This window comes from Azolla caroliniana, unplaced genomic scaffold (genome assembly GCF_043228905.1).
Source record: "Azolla caroliniana isolate FFs.n. ecotype wild unplaced genomic scaffold, voAzoCaro1.0.p SCAF_5, whole genome shotgun sequence".
Lineage (NCBI taxonomy): Eukaryota > Viridiplantae > Streptophyta > Polypodiopsida > Salviniales > Salviniaceae > Azolla > Azolla caroliniana.
In genome coordinates, this window is record NW_028230440.1 from 15,190,098 (window position 1) to 15,216,988 (window position 26,891).

The 26,891-nt window shown below is 46.5% G+C and overlaps 1 protein-coding gene across 1 annotated transcript; it reads left to right on the plus strand.

The window, feature by feature from the left end:
• Positions 1 to 1,273: 1,273 nt before the first annotated feature.
• Positions 1,274 to 5,374, plus strand: LOC147864210 (putative protein phosphatase 2C 23). Its single transcript, XM_087319948.1, has 4 exons — positions 1,274 to 3,720; positions 3,883 to 3,996; positions 4,333 to 4,597; positions 4,726 to 5,374. The coding sequence occupies exons 1-4, from the start codon at positions 1,423 to 1,425 to the stop codon at positions 4,839 to 4,841; spliced, it is 2,793 nt and encodes a 930-aa protein (XP_087176074.1). The 5' UTR covers positions 1,274 to 1,422; the 3' UTR covers positions 4,842 to 5,374.
• The last annotated feature ends 21,517 nt before the right edge of the window (positions 5,375 to 26,891 follow it).

Sequence of the window (26,891 nt, forward strand, 5' to 3'; positions counted from 1 at the left end):
TTTCGAGGTGAATCAAATGTAACGTAAACATTAGCAATATTTTAATATTAAAAAATACATGCTCGTCCTGGTGGTATTGGGGCAGCCACTCTACCTAATGCCTTGCCCACAATGTCGAATGCGTTAGGTAGGTTTGATCTTGTGCTGAGGCCACACTTGTTAGTCTGGCTTTCCATGATCGAAGATACCGTACTTTGTTTGTTTTACTAAAAAATGATGGGAAAGGGAAATCAAGTAAAAAGTTTAGCTTCCTTCTATTTAAGAAAAAGCATGTATGTTATCATCATTTTATTAGATAAAAAAAGGATATTTGAGCCGTATAAGAAGACTACTTTTTCTTTTCTCCGTTGAAAAGTAAGGTTTGAATTTCTTGTAGGTAAATAAAATAGTATACCATGTAAAGACTTATGTTTGTTTCAAGCACACTAGGTGAGGGTGAGGCAGCATCATCATGAAGCTTGCATCCATGCGTGCTCTTTCATATACATACTTATTAGTATTACTATACATATATATAGGGAGCAAATGTACTTAACTCAATTGAAGTTAATTGGTGTAGGATCGACCCACACCACCCACACACCGTAGGAGAAACACAATTCTCAATTCATTGTGTGTTAGCAAGGCCCACACACTTGCTATAGTCTCGACTTTCTCCATAACGGGGAAGCGGGCTCCTCGGGCCGGGGGGGGGGGGGGGGCTGGCTATATGGCATATGGCATGCCATCTCAGCTTGTTCCTCCATCACATCACATCGAGGCCCTTGCACGGTAATATATATATATATATATTGAGATGGAGAGCTGCTCCTCCTTAGGGCCCCGCCATCTCATGCTGATGATGTTGTCCCTTGCCTTGCCTTACTAATAGTAACAATATATACAACAAACCTATGTAAGTATGTCTATGTGTATATATGTATGACATATGTGTATGGGTGGTGGTGATGCCTTGTGTTGGCCCACTTTTAGTAAACCTGGACGACGATAACTGAGCGGAATGCTTCTTTCCTTCTCTCAAACTCCCCCGGCCGCCCCCAACACCCTCCGCACCGCACATTTTAGTCAAAACAGCACACGTTAATTATATCTGACGTGGCAGCGCCATGTCAGCAAAACTGTATGCCACGTGGCGAGTCTGTCCTGTCTGTCTGTCTGTCTCTCTCGCTCTGACTTTTGTATCCATGCTTCCAGTCCCTCTCTCTCTCTCTCTCTCTCGTGTAATTAATTTGTTTCGAAATGGACTATACATACATACATAATATTTGGCCTCTAGCAGACGTGATCCATCTAGACCTTGTCTGTGTGACTCCTCCTCTGTTTTTCTTAGCAGCTATGGTGGCCATCCATCTGTGTACCGCTACAGGAGCATCGATTACGCACAACCCATGAGAGAAAGCTTCTCTCCAAAATTACTATGCCATGGGGGCAAACATTTCTTCTCGCGCAGCCGGTTGCTTTGCGCCCCACCCCACTGAGGATAACTTCTTATCCGATCACGATCGCGATCACCAGGGCCTGGGCCATTCCTTCTGTTATGTCCGCCCGGACAGTGTAAGCACGCCCACAAATGCCTTTGGCCCGGACATCCATACACTTGGGACAGCAGATGCGGTCATTGGCGGTGGCGGCAGCGGCCGGGACATAGTACAACGTGCGGACCATGATTCCTGGGACTCATGTGGCCGTCATCACGAGACGTCATTCAAGAGCATCTCGGGCGCTTCGGTGAGTGCCAACACATCTACGCCAAGGACAATGGCCTCATTCAATCATATGGTGGCCGGCTTCGAGGACGATCAGAGGGCAGCCGCATTTGAAGGCACATCTTCTTTTAATTCGCTTCCACTCCAGCCTGTGCCACGGAATAATAATTACTACGCGCCTACAGCTGCTGCAGGACTCTCACAATCTGGACCCATCATGGGTGGGGGAGGAGGAGGTACATGTCAGCAGGGGATCCCAGTGGCATTTGATCGTGCGTTCTTGTCCGGCCCAATCGAGAGAGGATTTATGTCTGGGCCCATGGAGAGGGGTTTCTTGTCTGGGCCGCTGGAGCGGGGCTGTGTCTCGGCTCCCATGCCCACTGCTGCTGCTGCTGCTTGTGGGGCCAATCATAACGGAGGAGGAGGAGGAGGAGGAGGAGGAGGAGGAGGAGGTGTGGCTTATCTCAAACGAAGCCGAACCTCACTAGCCCATCTCGTGAAGAAAGCCCTCTCCAAAAGCCTCACTTTCAAGGCCAGAAAGCACAACTCAACGAAGCTCCTCCATAACACTGCCACCACAACTATAACATCTACTATCACAAAAGATTTAGATGGTTCAGCTCCAAACGAGACTCCGCTTGTTGTTGTCGATGATGATGATGATGATGATGATGTTGATGATGTTGATGAGGAGAGAAATTCCCTTCCTCGTAACTCTGATGGTGATGGTGATGTGTCGTCCAGTGCCTCAGGCCTCTCGTGGGACGGTGCAGCCCATAACTTGCAATGGGCCCAAGGTAAGGCTGGTGAAGATAGGGTCCATGTGGTCCTTTCGGAAGACCATGGCTGGCTGTTTGTAGGAATTTATGATGGCTTCAGTGGCCCTGATGCACCAGATTTCCTCATGAGTAATTTGTATAGGGAGGTATACAAGCAATTGCGAGGTCTTCTTTGGGATAGGAAAGAGTCTGCTGCCATTGACATGCCAACAACTCATGGAGATGCCTCTCGCCTCCTCGATTCTAAATCTAATAGCCAACAATGCTGCCACGAAAAAGATGATGATGATGATGATGGTAATGAATGCCGCCACGAAAAAGATGATGATGATGAAGATGATGATGTTAATGAGCAGGGGATTCGTAATTCTTGCAAGAATGTTAATGGGGATATTGGTATGCATAGTTCCTTTTGGGAAAACCTTCATCAGCAACGGTTAAAATCGGTCGGTTGCAATGATGATGGCAGCCCTAATGGAGACCATCTCGACCCCCACCAGTTTCCACAGGATGTATCAGATTGTCGATCTGATAGTTGTGATGGAAACTCAACGAATGATGATCCTTCTGTCCTGACATGCTTAAAGTGTGGAAACAGTGATAGTACTATTTCAAAGGGCATACCAAACCCACATAAGTTACATGGGGAAAACACCTTGTTTTTGGGTAAAGTGCAGCATATTAAGAAGAAGAAGAAGAAGAAAAAGAAGAAGACATGTCTTGCAGCTCAAGATAAAGAACCGCCAAGTCCAGATGTGGATCGCCGTTCAAACACAAGACATGGAACATGGCTTGTAAAGAAGGTTGCCACCGACCATTTTGCAGTCTTAAAAGCTCTAGAAAATGCCCTTGAATTGACTGAGCGATCCTACTTACAAATGGCCGAACATTCCATGAAGGAAATGCCGGAGCTTGCTTTGATGGGATCTTGCGTGTTAGTGATGCTAATGAAAGGTGCTGATGTGTATGTGATGAATGTGGGTGATAGTCGAGCTATATTGGCTCAAGTGAAACACAATCAAGATGATGACATGCCAAAATGCCACAAGATCTCTAAGTGCTCCAATGTGCCATCGACCTATGATCCCGAAAGGATCGGTGGAAGAGATTCCCAACTCCGACAAGAACCTGCTTTTGAATGTCCACATGCTTGTATGAGTACTAAGCCACCTCCTACAAGTATGCTATTAAGTGCTCTACAATTGTCAAGTGACCACAGCACAAATATCAAAGAGGTAAGGTCTATTTCAAGAACTCAAACCTCTCGTTTTGTTGGGAAGTTGTTATACTAGAGAGCATATGACATGACACCAAATGGTGCTATGGAACAAGATACGTTCAAGATTTTCGGTATACATGTACCTTTTTCCTAACTCTGATGTTGGCTATATTTCTAGGAGGTTCTTCGGATTAAGGCCGAGCACCCAGATGATGGCACCTCCATTCTAAACGATCGTGTCAAAGGAAGATTAAAAGTTACCCGTGCTTTTGGCGCCGGCTTCCTAAAGACGGTAAGAAGAGGTAGTAAATTGGGGTATAACACAAAACTACCCCTGCCTAACTTGTTATCGGGTGTTTACCAAGATACCCCTCACCGGGATGCCTGATTGTAGTAGGTAAATGTTCGTAATAAGGGAGGTATAGTATTCACATAAAGTTCCACAACTTAATGGGCATTTTGGTAAACATACCGACCACATCAGGGGCACCTTCATTTTTTTCCTCTTGAATATGTCACAAAATTGAAAACCCGTTGTGAGTGCTAGGGGATATGTATATGTTTCAAGGTAGCCTCTTGCACCAAACTTTTCTTATCAAATTTCCTTTTGATTCTGCTTTCTGCTTAGCCAAGATGGAACAATCTTCTTCTTGAGGTTTTTCGGGTCGATTATGTGGGCAACAATCCATACGTGACATGTAAACCTGCTCTACACCACTACTCCCTCGGCCCCAATGATCGGTTCTTGGTTCTCTCCTCTGACGGCCTGTACCAATACCTAAGCAATGAAGAAGTTGTTTCCCAAGTAGAATGGTTCATGGAGAACTACCCCGATGGTGATCCGGCACAGTATCTCATCGAGGAGCTTCTCTTTCGAGCCGCAAAGAAAGCAGGTATTTCTCTACTCCCTCTTACTCATCCTTAGGGGAAGGCATTTTGAAGCTTGGTTTCCACCTTGTTTTCTGGTTGAATTTGATTGTGTTCATCTTTTTTTTTTTGGGGGGGGGGGGGGGGGGGGAAGGGATGGACTTCCATGAACTATTAGATATTCCGCAAGGCGATCGTCGAAACTACCATGATGATGTGTGTGTCATGATTATCTCTCTCGAAGGAAGAATTTGGCGATCATTTGGTTAGAAAAGAAAATCTTGATCTCTCTGCATTGTTTTATGGGTTATAATCTCATCCCTCTTGTTTGTTTTGAGCTTTAAATAGTGACGTTGTCAATGTTTGTATTTATACATAGTTTCTTTTGTCTTATGCCAAGGCTCAAATTAACCCTTGGTGCCAAAAATTAAAAGTGTAATATGAACTATGGAATATAGACTTCTCTATACTTTGTCTAATTTACTAAAAAAAGACATGCTTGTTTAGTGGCTCTTGTAGCTATTCTTATGGGTACATTTATGGAAGACATGTTTAATCATGTATGTATCCTGATATACAAGGAAACTACACTCTCAAGATAAAAAAGACAAACAAGCATATGTTCAATCAATTGTATACCTTATATTCCCCATCCTCCGGTTACAACATTTTTTCTCGTATAACTTTTCATGATATGGATGGTTTCTTTTAAAAGGAGCTTCCCAAAATTAACATAATTGTAATCTTGATCCTTGAACAATATTTCTCTACCTCTTTCTTTCTAGTCTCTCTTTTGACTTTTCGCCATGAAGAATCAAAATATTTAGTTTATTGGAAGAACAATGTTTTCTGACACTATGATGTGAAACTTTTCCTTGGTCATGTACCTTCACCGAGGACGTGTGGAAGGTTTGTGTTGCTATCCTTAATGGTAGGAGCTAGACCTTTGGAGTATTGCTAACCATGCATTAATGTTAACATAAGAAATCAACATATTTATATGAAAATTGGTATCCCATGGGTTCTTACATTCAAATATCATTGTACAATTATAGACACCATCCAACTTTTAGGGCTCAATACTCTCGATCAGGCAAAGTCAATTTTTATGAGGATTTTCAATTGTTTTTTTTTTAAAGTAAAGTTCTTTATCCTTGAGTTTGAAGAAGTTGATATATACAAAATATGTTCTAGGTCTATATAGTGGAGCTTTGTGCAGCATAAATATTACACATGCACACATATGTTGCACCATCATCTTCATCAATTGTAACTTATATTCAAAGACCAATATTCTAAGTTGGGGATCACCCAATTTCCAACAAGCACCACACCAGAAGATGGGAGAAAAAGGCATGACCTTGATCAGCATTATGGCTTTGTCTAAACAGCCTGCTTGAGCAAGCAACTAAGATAGTATTCCACACTAGAAGATTGGGAGAAAAAGGCACGACCTTAATAAGCATTATGGCTTTGTCTAGAAGTCCATCTACCACATCATCAGACTTCTCTAGCAAGCCTTGTTTTATGATCTCAACATGTATGCCTTGGCTCCTATTAGAGTCTCATGTATGGTAACATACTTTCAAGATGCCTACAAACGTTGCAACATTTGGAGTATTGCCAAAGAGTTGCATCAATTCAAAACATATCAATACAACCTTATCGAGGCCATGCCGTGGAACATCCAAAGATAAATGCATTCCATGCAATGACATCCCAAACTAGGAGCTCATGAAATACTTCTACAACTTTTTCTATAGAGGTGCATTTTGCATACATATCCACCAAAACAGTACCAAGTACAAGATGTTTTTCCACAAATCCTTGCTTAAGAAACTCACAATGTACATTGTGACCTTTATCCAAGGCTGGACCTCTCTTTCCACGTGCTTTCAATATGTAAATGAAAGTCATAACATCTAGAGAGACACCACTAGATTGCATTTGTTCAAAACAATTAGTGCTTCATCACCATCTTCTTTTTGGACATATCCTTTTTCAACTGCTCTTAGTCTGCTACAAACATACATATCTCCCAAAGCATTGGAAAGTACAGTTCAACATGTTTTTCTAACAGTCCCTTGTCGACGATCTTCTCATGAACTTCCTTTCCCTTATCAACTGATTGTGTCGGTGGAGGAAAAACCGAGAAAGGTGGTTGATACCTCCAACGTATACAACCATTAAACGTGACGAAGACATTTAGTCTTTCCCTTCTCTTCTTAAAAACTTATGGCTTTCAAACACTACATCTGAATCACCCTTGATAGCATCATATTATCCTTTTAGTGTCTGCAACCAAATCTCCCTGACTAAATCCACAACATTCCATTGAAGTTCTTGAAATATCCTTCAACATCTACTAGTACACAAAACCCATAAGACTATTGAACTAATCATCTCCCAAATCACACCATTCTGTACTAAATTAATAGACATACATAGCGACAATTCCTCAGCATATCGACCTCTTGTATACAATGCACAATTTAACTTTTCTTTTTCATAATCTTGTAGTTCACCCTAAATATCTACCCACATCATTGTCCCTTATTTATATACTCTAGAGCCATATACCTCATGCAAGATATGCAAAAACATTTTCCAAACCAATAGTTGCAGAGGGCAGGTACACAAGATAGAATAATAAAGACTTATATTACTCGCTCCTTAATCCATACAATCCGGACCTCTTGTATAGGTATCCGGTTCTGATACAAAACAATGACTTGCATGTCCGTGGGATAGTGCCTTGCATGTCGAACCCACGTGCCCTCACCTCTCCTCCGGCATGTCCAGTATACTTTGCTGATTGTCTGCCGTTTGGTCTGGTGGCATACTCCTTTGTTGTGCTGGTTCTTCCTCTTCCGTTTGAGGTTGCGGTTGTGCTTGATTCTCTGGCTGTTTCACCCATTGTTGTTCATCTTGTGCACTTTGCGGTGCGTCCTCCTCATTCGTCCTCTACTGCATCGGCTCTTGCTCCCTTGGTTGCTCCGGTTGTGTCTGTTCCCTTTCGTCCTCTGGTCATTCCTCATCACTCAGATCTACCTGCTCGGCTTGGTTCTCCCCAATCTGATGCTTCCTCTACTGCACTCTTTCGCGTTCATATGCCTCCAAGTCCAATGTCAGCTGCAATTGATCATCTTCAAACGCTTCCAAAATCTTCCGGATTTCGTCAATTTGTAGTTGGGCCATTGCCTAAAAGTCTTATCGAAATCATGGTGATACTTTCTTCATCCATCTTATAGAAATTATCCCTGACTTCTGCCCTATTTTCTACATCTGCCCCGAGCACCTGTAGTTCTCCCGCCTATGTCATTCCTTCCATATCGCAACCGAGCATTCTTGAAGTTTTTCCTACATCAGCTACCACCGATTATCTACAATTATCCGGATTCTCTTTATGCCAATTTCTATCTAGTCTTCTCGGGCCTGCTTTTCTTGTTTGAGCTGCTTAATTTGCTGTATTGTTGCCTTGGATTGAACCTCATATGTTGTCAGCTGAGTTTGATACGTCGTTTGGACCTTTGTCAACACTTCTTTAGAACATTCAACCAACCGGTCCTGATCCTCCAACAATTTCATCTTTTCGTTGTAGGTTTTTCTCTAATCTTTTCCTTCATTTCGTCAAAGAATTTCTCTTGCGACTACAGGTCCTCGATTTTTTCCTTTAATTCCTCCCGCACCTCCTTGAGCTTCTCCCATTGTCGGTCAAACTCCTTTTCCATCTCCTTATGATCTCTATATAATTTCTCGAAATCGGCATGCTTGTCCTTTAAGCGTGGGTTGAGTTGTGCTCACAACCAATCATCCCGCTCCTTCTATTGTTGGAGCTCTTCCTGCAGCCGTTCGATCTCTATTTCTGCCATCCGTCAGAGTTTCTCCCATTCATGTTGCATCATCCCCTTTTCTTCTTTCCTCTAGTTCAGACTTTCTTGAACCATTCAGAGTCCTTCCTCAAGCTTCTTCTTTTCCTCGTTTGCATTTCCCCACAACTGTTTCTAATTCTTCACCATCGCTGCTTGCACGGTGATGTCGTCCCTTATGTGTGCTACTTCTTTTTCCGCCATTTCTACTCGTCCGACTAGATTCTCTTTTTCTTCCTCCATTGCTTCTGCCTGATCCAGAATCTGTTTTCCCGGTTCCGGCGTTGTCGCCTTGCCCTGTCTCCTCCTGTACATCCATTAATTCTTTGGCATGCTTCAACTCCTTCACCAGTTCTTCAATTCAGCCCTTGGCCTCCGTCAACTTTCTGGTCATTTCCGCCGTCTTGTTTTGAGGTGTCGTTATGGCAAACCGTGTCCTTCGTTCTTCAGCCATTTGTGCTGCGGCTTTAGTAACCTGCACCCCCAACCATTCGACTAATTGTTGGCAAGTTCTGTGTTGCGTTATTGCGGTGAATGCCTGCACGACTTCCGGTAACTCCGACCCGGAACCTCCGACTGCTTGCAACACCGTCCCTCTTTCGTTTTTCCAAGGAGGTAGAGAGGCTACTAAGCTTGTAGTGACCTAACCGGCTCGTGTGCCAAAGTTCTTCACTGAGCACACGGGCATAGAGAACCTGTATTCAATCCGGCCCTATCGCCAGATTCCAGAAATGAGCACACGGGCTCGCAGACTCAAGTAGAAACATGTGGAATAGAGCGGGAGAGGAGAAGCAATGCCTCCCGAACACAGAAAGAGAGTTACGAATGTAGATCCAACATAGAAAAAGAGTCGGATACAACAAACCAAGATGAAATTGACAAACAGAGAAGAATACAGCTAGACTTGGCCGGTTACAGGGATTTGAGCTCCACACACGCACACACACACACACACACACTAGTGAGCCTCTGGTCGGGAGCACACGGGCTTTCTACGCCAGTAGTGGCCCCACACCTACTCAAAACAAAAATCTGACAATGCTGGAGATCACAAAACGACAACACCTTCCCCTCGAAAATGATGAATCCTTGTAATGTTCTTCCTTCCCTTCTCAAGGAGGGTCGATTACATCAGCATTCATGACATCTGCTTGTGTCAGCGATTCTTTCCCTTGATTTCCTTCCATCAAATCCTATTATTCCCCTCTTTTTGGGGGATAATTAAGTACCTATTTAAATCACAATGTCTCGTACTTATTATACTCTGTATTTACATTTGTTTTTATACAAAGACTCCCTTTTATGTGCATCCGTGCACACCCTTGTTCACACGCGGTCGGCGAGCTTTTCTCCCCTTTTGTCGGAATCTTCCATGACATCCACCCCCACCAAACCACACATCCTTGGGCATGTACCGAAAGCAGTGAAGATTCCAATATAGCCCTTACTTGTCTTCCTCCGAACTGTCGCCAATGCGGTCCTCATCTGGCTCCGCGTCCCAATCGCCCTCTTCGATCTTCATCGGCCGCAATTGGTGCATCTAGTCGAATCTTTCCTTGTTCTTCTGTCTCTCTTCCTTCACCTTTGCCTTCGCTCGCTCCACGCTCGAGTTGTCGAATCCTCGCGGCCAACAACTCCTCCCGACTCATCTCTTTCTTCTAGTTGACTGCCATCCATGAAGTGATGGTCTGCTCTCCTAGCATGACCGGCTTCTGCCCGAACATGAGGACAATGCATCCACCGTCATCATGCTTAAGAACCTCCCGATCAGGAGCCACTCCCCTTCATAGTCGTCTTCGTTGAACTTGTGTAGCGTCGAAATGCTTTGTTTGTTCGCCGACGATTGAGCTGACTCGAAGAAGTCCACATCGACTTCTTTGTCCTCTGATACCATACCATCTTCTCCTTCAAACTGCACACTTGATAGCATATCGTCTATGGCATTGTCTTTCCCAGAAATGTGTAGGACGGGTTCAAGGACTTGATGTACATGATCCACCTGAGCATCAAGTCGAAAGTGGTAAGCCCTAACATTGAAAAAGGTAAGGAATAGAAGAGTCCCTCATTCAAATTATTATCTGATATTGAATCTTCAACTGATTTAAAAAAAGTATTGGAAGAAAGAATTTTAGATAACAAAGTGGAGCTTTCCTTGAGGGAACTTTTAGGCATAGTGAAAAAGGGATGTCATGAAGCAATAATAGATGGAATTAAAGGAAAATTGCAGAGTATTGAAGTTGCTGAAAACCCAGGAAGTGAAGTGAAGAAAGCAACGGTGGAAGTTATCAAAGGTGAACCAAGCTCTTCCATTGTTGGTACACAAGCTATTGCGACGACAATTTTTGAAGAGAAGCCGAAAGAGCTAAAAAACTACTATGCTAAGAAACATTGGGCAAGAGCAAAAACTGAGACACTTGTGAAGATCCGATCGTGGCCTTAATCAACCACGGCTCCGAAATTAATCTAATTTCTTATGAGAATAATATTTACAGGAAATGTCATGAGTAGATGAAACCCCATGAGGTTTAAGGGTGACTCGAACCCATGACCTCCTAATGAGAAGCACTCAGCTCTAGCCATTAGGTTATATATGTTGTACATAAAGATATTATAATTTACTTTATTATAATATTGATAATGTAACCCTATAAATATCCAAAGGGTGCCATGACCCTTCAATATCCCAAAGGCTATCATGACCCTACAACATCCCAACGGGTATCATGACCCTACAAACATCCAAGGGGCACATACTACTCCTATATAAATAGGACATATTGTATTGTTAGAACCATTTTGGTTCAACACCAGTATTTGGCAAATATTCTAGTTCTTGCTCTTGTATATTTTCCTATTATAATAAAATATAGCCATTGTTCTCTCTTTCTTTTCCTTTCTTGTTAAATCTTCTTTTGTCAAGCTAAGGCCTTGACAGCCAATGGAAACAAATCATGGGTGGAGGGTAAAATCGGCTAATTCAACGATTAAGGAACTTCATGGAGCTTGCCCAAACATCAAAGTTACCATTGGAGATATGCCAATGGAGCAACATTTCTTTATCCAAAAGACCTCTTCGTACCTAGTGATTCTTGGCCAACCATATATCACATCTTCTAGGATGGAGACGAAGGTGCTTGAAGATGGCTCGACATATGATAGGATTCGAAGTATTGATAGTAAAAAGAGTGTTCAAATTCTTACTATTAAGCGGGAGCGTGATAGAAATAAAGAAGAATTACGAATTAACTCGTGCGGACATGATATGTCAACTTATGGGTCAGATTTTGAAAAGGGAAGATCAAAGCGCTAACTTCCTCAACAAAGATGACATCCATGAAGCTGAAGAAGGAGATGTCCGTTGGCGCATGCCAGAGGATGCACAGGTCTAGAGGGGGAGGACGTCGTGACGTTTTCGTGCCACAATGAGAAAATAACCTCTACCAAATTATATGAAGTGAATCAAATCTTTGTAAATGGTTGTTTAGCTAAGTGATAGCTAATAACTTGATAAGAACACTCACCATAGGATGATAATAGCTAGTTGAATCTACGATAAAACATAATATCGAGTAAAATATTTTAAAGCTAAATACCTATTATCAACACACTTGTTATTATCACTGTTAGTTATTAGAGCTATTACCCACTTATTACATTGAATACTTATTCAAAGTACATTTTTATCAAGTAAATTTTCTATTGAAGCGATTACCGAATATTGTAGGTGCCTCATATGCATGGGTTACACTTGGCACTCATGCACCCACCTTCCTCATGTATAAAAAGGGGAAGAGTAAACTTATCAAGAGGGGAATAACGATAGATGTCAAACACTATTGTAATAAGATAGGCAAGAAATACTATTGCAATCATCTTGATATATCAATACAAGCTATTTTCATTTCTCTTCTTTCTTTGACAAGAAGCCCGATGCTTACTTCCTAGATTCGCATTTTCCTTTACCGTTGCATGCATACGACGAGATCGGCATCACAACGTACCATACCTCGTTCGGTTTCAAGGTGTTTGTCTTCATTGAGTTAGCCCGATCCATTTCCGGAACCGCATCCTTCTAGTCCTTCCGCGTAGTGCGAGCTTTGCGGCTTCCCCATCCAACCTTGCCAGATCCGGACTTGTCTGAATCGGCATGCTTTTTCCAACACTCGCTCTCCCTGTGGCCCTTCCAGCCATAGTACCAACATTCTGTTGCGGTCTTCTCTTGCCGGTTTCTGGCGCCGCCTTGACTCCCCTTGCTTCCGGAGAGTCCGGAACTGTTATCGACACCATCCTTGTGCGGTCAGTTCAACTCTTGTCGGCCGCTTCCACTGCATGCCGATCCGCCTCTTCCACCACGACCACGGCGCCAATGTGCCTTTGTGTACAACATCTTGTTGTCGGTGTATGTGCTCGTTGACGCGCCCATGAAGTTCTCCTCTACTAGGAGCATAGATTGTAAGTAAAAAAACGAGGGCGTATTCTCCCTTGTACAGATCGCCGTCCGGAATGCTCTGAACTTCGACGTCAGGCCCCTGAGACAGACCTGCACCATCTCATCTTCCTGGACAGTCACGTATAGTGCCTTTCGGCGTCAGATCGTTGCATGAGTCGGGTGGGAACCGTTGGGGTTTTGGACTAGGAGGAGGAGAGTTTTAAGGCTATTAAAAATATAAATAGATTATAATAAAAAGATATAGGAATTCGTGAATCCCACGAAAATAGTGATCTAGTTTAACTTAATATTTAAAATCATAGTAATAAATTAAAATTGTTTAGAGTGCATTAGAGTAGATTGAGAAAAGAGATCAAGACTTGTGAATCCCACAAGTATTATATTAATCAATATTTAGAACATAATAAAAAACCCAAGAATAAACAACCTTATTACAATTTGCTCCCCATCCTTATATAGTGATGAGAGAGTCTTCGCAATCCATGCTTTTTCTATCTATAGATTATATGCTTTCTCTAACATGCTTTTTCTAACCTCATGCGTTTTTCATTGACTATTGTGTTTATGCACGCTAGATGTGCATGCGTAGCTTTTTTCTATCATGCGTATTTCTTCTAACTAAAGTTTTTTTTATAGAAAATATTCATGAACTTACCTTTCTATGTGGGATATCCATTTATTTAACACTCATTATGTGTTAGTGTAATGGTAAGACTTTAATTTATTAACATGGAGGTGCAATGTTCAGAACTTGCCCTATGCATGTAACATGTATTCTCATAACTTTTATTCGTTTTCTTCATATTTATTTAATCGGGTACTTTATTCGTTTTTAACATAGTGTACGAAATACACTACGACACTCACCCCCTCTGAACCCGCACATCCTTCGGAATGTGCCAAAGTTGCCGATGCTTGTTATTCTCCTTCATCCGTAATACCCTTTGTTTCTTCCCCTATGTCAATTATTAAATCCAACTCATTTTGCTCACTTTCTGCACCTTCAGGATTTTTATTTGATTGCTCCATTGTGTTGGGTTTGTCTAAGACTTTGTAGGGTTCATTGTTAATTTGCTTCTTGAAAATCTTCACCCGCTTCCCTGCTATAGGCACTTGAAGAATTGTTCCATCTAGCTCACTTAGCCGGTAAGTTTCGTTGTCGAATGCTTTTCGAAATTCCTATGGTCCGAACCAGCTTTTAACAAATTTCCGTGTTGAGCTATGTTGATGATCCAGACTACTGTGGTAGACTATCACCCAATCCCCTTGTTCAATCTTCCATGGTCGAAGTCAATGCTTTTTATCGAATCGATGTTTGTTCTGAAATCACGCTTCTTGTTGTCGGTGCACCACTTCCGCTATGTCTTCTGGTCTTCCTTCTAGTTGTCATATCCGAACCGTCAACAGTTCTTCCCAACTCATCCGGTCATAAGTTCCGCTGGCATTATTGAAGGTTGTCCGGTCATAAGTTCCGTTGGCATATATCTGGTCACGGAACTATGTGTTGTGCGATCTGCCCATAGTGCATACGGAAGCATTTGCGGCCAATTCTTCACCCTCCCATCGCACGCTTTTGCAAGTGCTTTCATGATTGAACTATGTCCTCGTTCAATCTTCCCGTTTGGTTCTAGGTTGTATCCCATGGTTAGTGTCAGTTGTACTCCATGTTTAGCAAAGAATTCCCTAGCTTTATTAGAGTAAAGTTCTCCCCGATCTGCAATCACTTGTCCTACGCACCGGTACCTGCAGAGCACTTCTTCCAGGAGAAATTGGCATACTGCAGAACATGTTTTTCTACGTAGCGCCCGACCTTCTACTTGGTTCGTCAGATCCTCTCGAGCTAGCACCAAATACTTCATTTGCCCGATCCCGGTTGGCATGGCACGATGTCGACCATCCATTTAAAGTTGATTGTCGATGAGAATGTCGGATGTAATTCGTCCCGATGTCGAACTCCGGAGTAGATTTGACATTTCTCATAGCTTACGGTGAACTCCGCTACATCCTTGTACATGTTCTTCCACCAATATTTTGGCTTGATCTTTGCAAATGTTTCCCATGTTCCCCGATGTCCAACCCAATCGGATTCGTGAAATTCAGATATTACTTGTTTCTGTTGTTCGTTTGTGCCTACTACCCCGAGTGGTATACCATCCGTTCTTTTCGGCTCCCTCCAAATTAATCCATTGATCAAGAAGAACTTTCGAACTTGTCGTTTCTTCCTTCGGATCTCGGCTCTCTTTTCTTTATTGTCAAATGATTTCTCGATTTCTTGTAGCACTTTCCCGATCAGTAAGTTTTCCCCCTCATATTTGTCTTCCCGAAACTCCCGAATCCTGTTCACCCGGCATATGTGTTCCGAAGTAAAGTAGTCTTCGGAAACTTCTTCATTATCTGATTCGACTATGTCATCTTCGAACCGGGCCTTTGATAACATATTTGGTACCGGGTTGTCTTTTCCCGAGATGTGTCGAACCTCTGGATTAAGTGACTTTACATATGCAATCCATCTTAGCATAGCAACATCTGGTCCCATGCAACATCGCATCATCCCGAGTATTGGAAGACAATATGTTTTGATCACTACTTTGGCTCCGATCAAATAATCTCGATCCGATTTTAATGCCGACACAACTAGCCTTAATTCTCTTTTAACTTGTGCATATCCACGTTGCCTTTCGTTGAGAACCTTTGCTCCGAATTGAATCGCGTATCGTGAACCATCCGAGTCGATTTGGTTGATGACCCATCCGATCCCGGGTGGACTTGTATCAACCGTCATTATGATCGGTCGGTCATAGTTCGACTTCTTAAGTGATTCAACTCCACGTAGTGTTTTCTTGAGCTTCTTTATGGCTTTGGTATGTTCCGGTCTCCATTCAAACTTCTTACCCTTCCGCAGCAAGTGATAGTGGGTCCGGAATGTGTGCATAGTGTGGAATAAATATGTGATAAAATGCACCTGCACCAAGGAATCTATGGACTTCAGATTGTGAATCGCATATTTCTTTCATAGCTTGAACTACATCGATCTTGATTGGTGACGGTCTTCGATCGTAGGGCCCAAATAGATGTCCGACTACCAATATCTCTTCTTGTCCGAATGTCGATTTCTCTCCGGAGCGTGTTAAGTGCAAATCTTCTAACCTCTGTAGCACTTTCTCACAATCCTGAATATAGTCGACTATAAACTTTCGGCATCTCCAATCATCCTTAGTCTAATTCTTTTCTTCCACCGCACATCCTTTCATCGGAATGTCATCTAAGAACAACATCGTTATCTTTGGAATGTAGTCTCGGAGCACCTCGTTCATCGCATTCATCATATGTGTGACCGAGTTCGTCGCTCGTTGTGGTAGCATACACATCCGGACTAATCCTATCGGTGTCCGCATTGTGGTCATATCTCGGCTCTTCACGGCTAGTTGGAATTGGTTATACCCGGAGTATAGGTCTCCGATGGAGTATATCACCGTCCGGCAAACGCTTCCGCAAATTCATCCACTATCGGACCGACTCCGGAGCTCTGGATCGTGACCTTGTTCACCGGTTGCAAATCTTGAATAAACCAGAGTGACCCATTCTTCTTCGGAACCGTAAACCATCGATTTGAGTACGGAGCATTTGATGGCTCGAGAATCCCCATCGCCACCTTATCCTTGAGCAAATTCATCCACTATCGGACCGACTCCGGAGTTCCGGATCGTGACCTTGTTCACCGGTTGCAAATCTTGAATAAACCAGAGTGACACATTCTTCTTTAGAACCATAAACCATCGATTTGAGTATGGAGCATTTGATGGCTCTAGAATCCCCATCGCCAACTTATCCTTGAGCAAGTCAATAATTTTCGGAATTGCACCCGTGGCACCAGAATCAGCTTCAGGTTCCACGACACATGTTCTATCGTGAAGATCACCATTGGCTCCACTTTCTTCGGATCGACGCACCCTATCTCCGAGAGATCACACTTGTTTCACTCCGAGAGTTTTCTTCCTATGTGGGGTATCAGGGCTTCTCGGACTATCACTTCCCCACTCCGCAATAGTCTGCTTTAAAAATCCATTTTTTTTTGGGACAAGAGCTCTCTCTTGTTCCTTTCGTGATTCGATGGCACAATTAGGAATTGGACGGTTTTTGTTGGCCGGTCAGAAGAGCAAGGACAAGTGGGAAGGCGGAGTCGGATCGGATAATAGGAAGTAAATAATAGTATATTTATTATTCGGAGGGACAGATCCGGTACAGTGGTACCGATCCGGATCCGCACCGATTCGGATGCTGGTTGCCTAAGCGCACCGATTGTAACCTTGCCGGATGCCTATAAAAGGATCCGATGATTTGTAAATGCTTTACGGAAGTAATACAATTATACTTATTGCGTGTTTATCGTTGTCTTTGTATTGTTTTACCGTCTGTGCTTAGTGTAATCATCTTACGCGTGTAACCTAGCATCCAATCCTTACCACCCCTTTGGAGAAGTGTCGGATAGACACCTGTGTTGAGGCTAGTCCGGCCAGGCATACAACACTATTTTGGCGACCACGATTCCTGCAAAGTGCAGAGGACAACCGAGGGATGGATGTCTAGACCAAACGACGACCACATCACCGAATGAGGGAGACGATACACCGAACGAGAGCAACGACGGGAAGCCCTGCAGCAAGCCGTCGACGAGATCCGGCGAGATCGGTCATTCTCCAGAACTCTTCGGAGAGTCGTAGAAGAAGCACTGCAGTTCCGGGTTCCGCAAGTTCCCGACGAAGGCAGTAGCATAACAAGCCTGCAAGAGGCGGAAACGATACTACAGACGCTCGCCGGTGGCGACAGGGACTCGGAAGCAGTCGCAACACTCGAGGCGGAGTCGGAAAGCGACAGAAGCGTTGCGTCCCGGTATAAAAGCAGCCACGACACACCAAACGACCCGGGGGAAGAGGAGTCGGAAGACTCAGTAACACTGGAGCCAGAGGAAGAAATAACCTTGGAGTTTGGTGACCGGCAATCGCCGAGGGAGGCTGACCGGATACCGACAACACCCGCGAAGGAACCGAAGGACCGGACACCGACAACAACCGCGGAGGAACCGAAGGAGCGGATACCGACAACAGCCGCGAAGGAACTGAAGGAGCGGATACCGACACCAACCGCGGAGGAACCGAAGGTTCTCACACCGACGCCAACAGCGGACAGAGAGCGGAGAGAGCAGGAGAGTCAGTTGGACGACACGATGCCGTACCCATACCCAAAGTACCGGGATGAGCCCGACGCGGAGGCACACGTGTACGCATTCCTCCAAACATGGGAAGCCAACCATGTTTCCCAAAGACTGACGGAGCCCGAAGCCGAACGATCCAAAGTCGCTGAATTCGGCATGACCTTAGAAGGACCGGCGGCCCGATGGCACGCAAAGCACTTACCAGGCAGCTTTGCCACATTCGATGCCTTGAAGGCCAAATTCCTCAGGCTTTTTCATAGACAAGTTGAGCAAAGGGAATTGGTCGGGCAGTTCTACACCACCCGGTAGGAAGAGAACGAGACTGTGCCACAATTCATCATTCAGTTTCAGACCCTGCACAGCCAACTGACGAGAGCACCACCTGAAGACGAAGCCAAAGCAGTCTTTTTGGCCGCGCTAAAAGAGCCACTTCGAACGATGTGCGGAGTCCTTGATTTCCGCACCAGCACAATGGACCAAGTTATTGATCGGGTCTTAGAAATGGACAAGACTAGCTCCTTCTTGTCGATGGGGATGTTACACCGGGCACTCCCGAAGGAGGAAGACCTGAGGTTCCGACAGGCCTTACAATGCACAACATGCCTAAATTCGGGCCACTCAACGGTAGACTGGAACCTGCGGACACAATGTATGATTTGCAACTCTCGAGCCCATACAACGGACCGATGCGAATATAACTTGTTAAATCGGCAGGCAGCACCGCTTTGACACATAGAACCGCGCAATCAGGACCTGGATGAGGATCGATTCCGGAGAGACGGCTGCTACCAACGCGAACGCGGTACAGATACGCTGATAGAAGACGCGATAACTATGACCAAGAGGAGAAACGCAGAGATAGCTACCCCCGGGACCGGTACGATCGAGACGAATCCCCGGAATACGAATGACGCAGAGAAGAGAGACGACAAGGGAACCGGAATTTCCGACGGAATTAGAAGCGTGGATTTTTCCGAAGAGAGGAACGTCGGGAGGCAGCAAGGAATGACAACCCGGTATCGGTACCAGATAACCGAAAAACCGAAGACGACCGCCGAAGTATACCCACCCCCCAAACCGGGGACAAAGGAGAAACGAGCAACAGTCACAAGGTGTACTGTTATTACTGCCGTAAGGAGGGCCATTATAGTAACCAATGCCCAAGCAAAACCAATGACAAGCAGCCGGCAGTCAACATGGTTACAGCCGAAATAACGGAAGTGCAGCAGGTCATAACCCGGTCAAAGGGGAAGGCCGCCGAGTGGGAAGCCCAGGAGGCAATCAGAAAACAAGCGGCGCAATGGATCAAGAAGGCCAATGAACAGAATGCGGCAGAAGTAAGAGACCAAAATATGCCAAAGGACGAAGAAATCATACAGCCAGGAGAAAACCCGACGTGGCAAGCGCTCCAGGACTGTCAAATCGTGCTGCCGTTAGCACGGCTACTACAGTTGGTGCCACGGTTTACGGCAGACATACAGGCATCCGTGAGCAAACCGAAGCCGATGCCAGCACCGGCATTCTTCTCCAACCCGGAGGAAGGACCAGCTGTGGTTGATACAAGTAGCCCGGCGATCACGACAATCGTGAAAGGAAAGGAAATTTCCGGAACAATTATTGACGGAGGCTCCGGGGTAAATGTCATCAGCCGACAGACATGCGACAACCTGGGCATCCGGGAATGGGAACCATGCCCCTTCTGGTTACGCATGGCGGATACCAGCTCAGTCCGACCGACCGGGCTTATCCGGGATTTGGAAGTAACGATCGGAGGCCACGTATTCCGGATATCGGCCGTGGTGCTGCAGCTAAATGTACAAGGCGCGTACCCCCTACTGCTAGGACAACCATGGCTGCGAACGGCGCATATCAAGCAGAATTGGCAAAAGAACATGATCACATTCCGGCGAGGGAAAACAAAGGTACGAGTAGCGACGCAACCACGGGTGATCGCCAGTAAGGAAGCAACTCCATTGTATGCGGAAAGCATCAACATGTTGGAGGGATTACCGGACGGGAAGTCGATCGGTACCTCGAGGAACACCCACGAATCGTCCCACTATTTGAGGTGGATATCACGGCGGCAGTAGAACCGTACATCACGACGCCGGACGAACCAGACCAAGCGGCGATCCGGGAACTGCGACAAGCGCAGGAATCCCTAGAGAGGGAGATGACGATATCCTAGAGGGTAAAAGCATCCCAACTAGAGGAGGTGGACCTCGGCACAACAGACAAGCCCCGACTGCTAAATGTCGCAAAGGAATTGCCGAAGGAAGAAAAGAAGGCAATGGTAGCATTATTAACAAACTTCAAGGATGTGTTCGCGTGGTCATACGAAGACATGTGAGGGCTGGACCCCCAGCTCTATCAGCACCAAATTCACCTAAGTACGGACGCGAAACCGATCGCTCAACGCAGGTACCGGATGAATCCGAATTATGCAGCGAAGGTGAAGGAGGAGATTGATAAGCTCCTCCGGGTCGGATTTATCCGACCGGTCAAGCAGGCAACCTGGCTGAGTCCGATAGTGGTGGTCCCGAAAAAGAACGGCAAAATCCGGGTATGTGTGGACTACCGGAAACTAAATGCCGCAACGGTGACCGACGCGTTTCCACTACCATTTATGGACGGGGTGTTAGATGCGGTAGCCGGCCACGAAGTTTACAGCTTCCTGGATGGATTTAGCGGTTACAACCAAATACGAATGAACTCGGCCGACCAGGAGAAGACAACGTTCGTTACGGAATGGGGAGTGTTCGTCGCGGTCGTGATGATGTTCGGACTAAAGACGGCCCCAACGACCTTTCAAAGGATAATAATGGAAATTTTCGGGGAATATATCCCCAGTTTTATGCAGGTCTTCCTTGACGATTTTGCGGTCTACAGCCGGCACGGAGAGCATCTTGATCACCTCCGGCTGTGCTTAGAGAAGTGCCGCGAGTACCGGTTGAGTCTGAACCCGGCCAAGTGCGTCTTTGGAGTGGCAAGCGGCAACTTGCTAGGGCACGTGGTGAGTAAGGAAGGAATCGCGGTAGATCCGGATAAAGTAAAGGCGATTCTTGAGGCACCAACACCAAATAACGCAAAGGCTTTAAGGCGGTTCCTGGGCCAAATAAGGTGGCATAGCCGGATGATACGGCACCTCGCAGACTTCGCTACACCATTGCATGCCGCCGTACACAGGGTACCCTTCCTATGGGCAGAGACGGAGGAGAAAGCCTACCAAGCGCTGAAGGTTATGCTGTCACAAGCTCCGGTGGTGCAACCGCCGGATTGGAGTAAAAGCTTTCACGTCTTCGTCGACGCGTTGGATGTAGCAATCGGCAACGTTCTGATGCAACTCACGGAGCCGAAATGGTACCGGCCGATGTACTACGCAAGCCGGAAACTCTCAAAAGCCGAACGGAACTACTCTACGACGGAACGAGAGGCATTAGGAATGGTGTATAGTGTCACAAAGTACAGGAACTATCTGCTCGGAAGGAAGTTTTCCTTCCATGTCGACTATTCGGCACTACTCTACCTGGTCTCGAAGGCATCCCTGACGGGAAAAATTGCACGATGGACACTGCTGTTACAGGAATTTGAATTCGACATTTTCCACCGACCCGGGGCGCAGCATGCGGTAGCGGACCACCTAAGCAGACTCGAATCCGGAGAAGCAGGGGACGGCGTAGAGGATGAGTTCCCCGGTGCCGAGTTGTTCCGGATCACGACGGAACCGGCAACGGATGCAACGGTAGCCGATGAAGACAAGTGGCTAACCGAGATGCATCAGTTCCTGAGCACCGGAGTTCCCCCGGAGAACATGGACCGCGATGAAAGGAAAAGGGTAGCAGTAAGAAGCAGACATTTCTGCTTGGTTGGAGACACCCTCTATCACAAGGGGGCAGATGGCATCTGGAGACGAGCAGTGCGGAGCGATGAGAAGGATCTAATCCTCAGGGAAGCCCACTGTGGAATTGCCGGCGGGCATTATGCCGGCGACGCAATCGCTCGGAAAATATGGCAGAGCGGACTGTGGTGGCCCACCACCCTAAAAGATGTCGTGAAGTATAGCAGAGAATACGATTTGTGTCAACGACTGGGCCAACCCATGGAGCAGGCCCGGATGCCACACCACCCGGTCTTGCCATTGGACCATTTCAAAAGTGGGGTTTGGACTTTGTCGGTCCCTTCAAGCCACCGGCAATGCGAACCGGAAATCGGTATGTCATAGTGGTGACCGACTATTGCACCAAATGGGTGGAAGCGAAGGCCTTACGGGACAACACGGCCGCTTCCACGGCAAAGTTCCTGTACGAGTGCATATGGTGCCGGTATGGATGCCCGATCGAGCTTATAAGTGACCAAGGAGGACACTTTCTCGGGTAGGTAGTAGAAAGCCTGACGTCATTTTACGCGGTGGTACATAAAAGGAGTACTCCCTAGTACCCTCAAGCCAATGGACTAGCGGAATCGACGAACAAAACTCTGCAGAACATCCTACGAAAAATCGTCAACGAGAACCGGACTAACTGGGATATGAAATTGCAGAGCGCGCTATGGGCGTACCGAACAACGTACAAAACCAGCATCCGGACAACCCCGTTCCAACTAGCATTCGGCTTAGAAGCGGTCATGCCGGTAAAGTTCCAGATCCCCAGCTTACGGATCCAAGTAAAGGAGCGCTTAAGTGAGAAGGAGTCCGAACGAATCCTGCTGGCGACGTTGTTGGAACTAGAAGAAAACCGAATAGCCAGCTTACTACAACTCGAACTGGAGCAAAGGAGGAGAAAAGCTTTCGTGGACCGACACCGGCGTGGCAACGAAAAGGAGTTCGAAGTCGGAAAACCGGTGCTACTGTTCTAGACACGGATGGGGAACATGCCGGGAAAGTTGCGGTTTCGGTGAACCGGACCGTTCTGGATCACCAAGGAGTACAATGGGTCGTATCAGCTCGGCACGTTGTCTGGAGAAGTCATCGGTAAGTGGGCAAATGGGTTTCGGCTAAAGCCGTATAAGGGACATATGCCAGCCAACCCGTTCAAGTAAGACCCGGAAATCCGGCACGATGAGGAACTGACACCGACAGACGCTGCTGCAGAAATCCAAACCGAGGAAGAACCGACACCGATACCGACAAAGACTATCCCAGAAAACCGACAGAAGGAGATTCCGGTATCAGCGCGAACCGACCCGAACAAATCGGGCGGGACCGGAAAATGACGTGGTCCAAAAATAAAAATAAAAATAAAAATAAAAATCAAAGTAATGATGATGGGGAGATCACAAGAGGTGGGAGCGCCACCATTCAATGAAGAGGCGCCATGAAGTAAAGGAGGACGTGCGTGTACTTGCTATTTAAAGCATAGAACGTGGGCACCGACGTACGAGGTATTATGCACGCGCGGCAATCAAGAGAAGAATTGCTAATGATGACAGGAGATATGCACACGCGGCAACCAAGAAAGGACATACTAATTATGGCGGGAGATAGACATGCGCGGGAACCGAAAAACGGCGGCTCGAGGCAAAAGCCACTATATAAAACACAGGCCTGCGAAGGACTTACTTTTTACGAATTTTCCTACACACAGGCGCAGAAGCACAGAAGAGCGATCCGACGCACAAAGCACACACATCCCGATCCCGAACAACAGACAACAGAAGAAGAATCCGAACCAATGGCACTGTCGGAAGAGGCACGCCAATGGATGATAGAGAACAGGTTAGAAGGATTGCTACGGATCACCGACGCTCCACCACACGCAGAACCGGAGTAGGCGGCAGCATCGCTTGATTTATCAGAAGTCACGGAAGGAGCGGTGCAGGCGCTCACGGGGATAAAAGCAGGAGGACTTCAAACGATCGAAAACCCTTCAAGTCAAATCCTGTTCGAATATTTCGGTGAGTATTCCATCAGTAGCAAGGCGTACCGAACACAGGGCGGAGAGAACCTGTTATTCGGAGAAGTGGCCCGCGCCATGATGGAGTACGGATTCGTGAATTCTCGTGCCCCGGCCATAGCCAGGTACCGGGCAGCATTCGTAATTGCAACATACGAAGGATTACAAGTGGACTGGCTCCATTTCATAACCGAAGGATTGAAGGAGGCCATCAAGAACCTTGTGGAAGGAAAAAAGCCATGGGCCGGGATAGCACAATGGCTAACGGTGTTAGTCCCACTGGTGCTCCCCATCAAACAAAAGAAAAGAGGTCGGCAGGAGACGACGCCGAAAAAGGTCACAAAGCGCCGACAGATCCTGGAGAAACACACCCCCGGATGGACCCAGGAAGAAGCAGAACAACGGGAGGAAGGACCATCCCGACAACAACAGGAACCAGCAACAAAGGCAAAACCGGCAGGAAAAGGCAAAGGAAAACCGGCGAGGAAGACCAACAAGGAACCGGCCGAGGAAGAACCGGTAGCGCTCAAACCAATCAATATAACGCTGCAACGGCCGGAACCGGAACTGGAACCAGAGGTAGCCGCACCGGAGGAGGAAGCTGAGACGGAAGAAGACTCATCCGAACCACTGGTAAGACTCCCAGCAAGACAAGGTCGGGAGAGACGGGCGAGAGGACCGGCTCCACCAGTTGACAGAACTCAGCAGAGGGCACAAGGACCACCTCCAGTAGCCGGGGCGGAAGCAGTACCGGAACCCGCACCGAGGGAAGCAATACCGGAACCGGTTTTGCCGGACTTCAGAGAACCGGTCATTCCGGAGAAGAGGAAGGAACAAGCACCGGAGCCAGAGAAAAGATCGGAAAAACAGCCTGAGTTAAGAAGTAGAAGTGAGCAATGCTACTCCGACACAGGAAACACAAAGCCACAATGGCTGAGATGGCTTTCGGAGCAGGTGTCGGGAGTAGCGGACCAGTTAGAGGAAGAAGAAACGCGTAGGCAACACCTGACGCATACAACAACCCAGGAGTTGGTCGCACTCCGAACACAGATCCAGGAGTTGCAAGGGGAGTTGTTGCAGGCGAGGGAAATAATTCAACAAGCACAAGTTGTCACCGAGCCGGTCGGGACAACAAGGAAGCAACCAGAACCGGAACCGGAACCGGTAGCCTTGCAAACCGGCCCTGAGACCGAAAAAATAATAGAAACCTTGCGAGAGGAGTTAAAAGCTCAGGAGGCATTAAGGGACAAAGAAAGGGAGCAGCGGAAAGCGGTGGAGGACGACAGACGAAGAATGGAAGAAGGCCTCCGGAAAGGCCGAGCCACTAATGACCGACTGCAAGAAGAAAAAGAAAAGCTGCAAAAGGAGAAGGACCGACTACGTCGACAGGCTGAGCAGGAGATAGAGTGACTGCAGGAAGAACTCCGACTACAGAAGGACCAGGACGACCGGTTAAGAGCTCAGGTGAGCCGACGCCTGAAGCAGAAGACGGAGGACTTCGACCGACTCTACCGAGATCACAAGCAGGCCGAGTCGGACAACAAGAAACGGGGAGCAGACTACGACCGGCAAATAGAGAAGCTAAAAGAACAACTCAAAGAGACCCGATTGGACCTGGCTAAGACAATGGACGAGGTCAGTACCAAAAAGGAAGCATTGTCGGCGGAAATAACCCAAGCGACGGAGAGGAAGGAATTAGAGGCGCTAAGGCGGGAAAAGCTGGATCTGACCAAGATCCGGAATGAAGAAAAGGAAAGATCGACCTTCACGCTCAACAAACTGCAAAGTGCCTATGAAAAGCAGAGAGCGGATTACGAAGCCCAGGCTAAGATAATGGCCGACATTATAAAACGGGCAAGGAAGGAAAAGCAAGAAGCTTATGCGCATGCTAAAGCAGGGGTTGACCGGATCAAGCTCATCATGTCATGTTGGAGTACCTGAGCTCAGGCAAGCATCAACAAAAGTACGGAAAAGCTATGGAAGGAGTGGTCACAACAGGCAGTCGAGCTGCAGACACTCCGAGTTGATGCCGAGAATCGGAGGAAGACCGGTGACAAGTTCTACAAGATGGATGAAGAAAGTATCGTCGCCATTCGGGAAGAATTATCGGAGGATTTCTACGCTTTAGCGGAAGAACATCTCAAAGAAATCTGAGGGTTGGTAGAGAGGTTGGATGACGGGCAGCTCGCAACTCAGTTGGAGTTGGAGAAATACGAGCAGGACCGGTTACGACAGGAAGCCGAGGGAAGAACGATGCCAATCACTATAAGTGAGGGAGAGCGACCGGCTAAAGCTGAACCAACCGACACCGAACAACCCCGACAAGGAATACCCGAAGAAGAACTTCCGGTCCAAGAAAATCAAGAAGAGCAGGTGCAGACCGATGCCGGGGAAGAAGAAGAGCTGAGACCGGAAAACACCGGAGCAGAGGAAGAAGACGCACCGAACCAACCAGTCGAGACCGGAGAAAGAGACACTGGTAACAGAACAGAGCCTGGAATGGAGGAAGAACAGGAAGAACCCGGACGGAGCGGTGAGGAAGCACCGGCACCACAGAATCAAGCAGAGCCGGAGCAACAAATTTTTACGGAACAGCCAACCCAACCGGAGGTCGGAGACCAGGCAGGCAAGGAATAGGAATTGGAGGAAGAGGCACCACTTGACACCTTCGAGCGGAGTTTGCTCGATATTTTGGAGGAAGACTGAGGCCGGGAGTGGGTTCGAAGTGCAAGGCACTTTCCCACGGGCGTGCCATGTGTTGGCTGGTCAGAAGAGCAAGGACAAGTGGGAAGGCGGTGTCGGATTGGATAATAGGAAGTAAATAATAGTATATTTATTATTCGGAGGGACGGATCCGGTATAGTGGTACCGATCCGGATCCGGACCGATTCGGATGCC

Coding starts and splice junctions, on each gene's coding strand:
- LOC147864210 (XM_087319948.1), top strand. CDS start 1,423: ATGGGGGCAAACATTTCTTCTCGCGCAGCCGGTTGCTTTGCGCCCCAC. Junction 3,721..3,882: donor ACAGCACAAATATCAAAGAG/GTAAGGTCTATT, acceptor CTATATTTCTAG/GAGGTTCTTCGGATTAAGGC. Junction 3,997..4,332: donor GCGCCGGCTTCCTAAAGACG/GTAAGAAGAGGT, acceptor CTTTCTGCTTAG/CCAAGATGGAACAATCTTCT.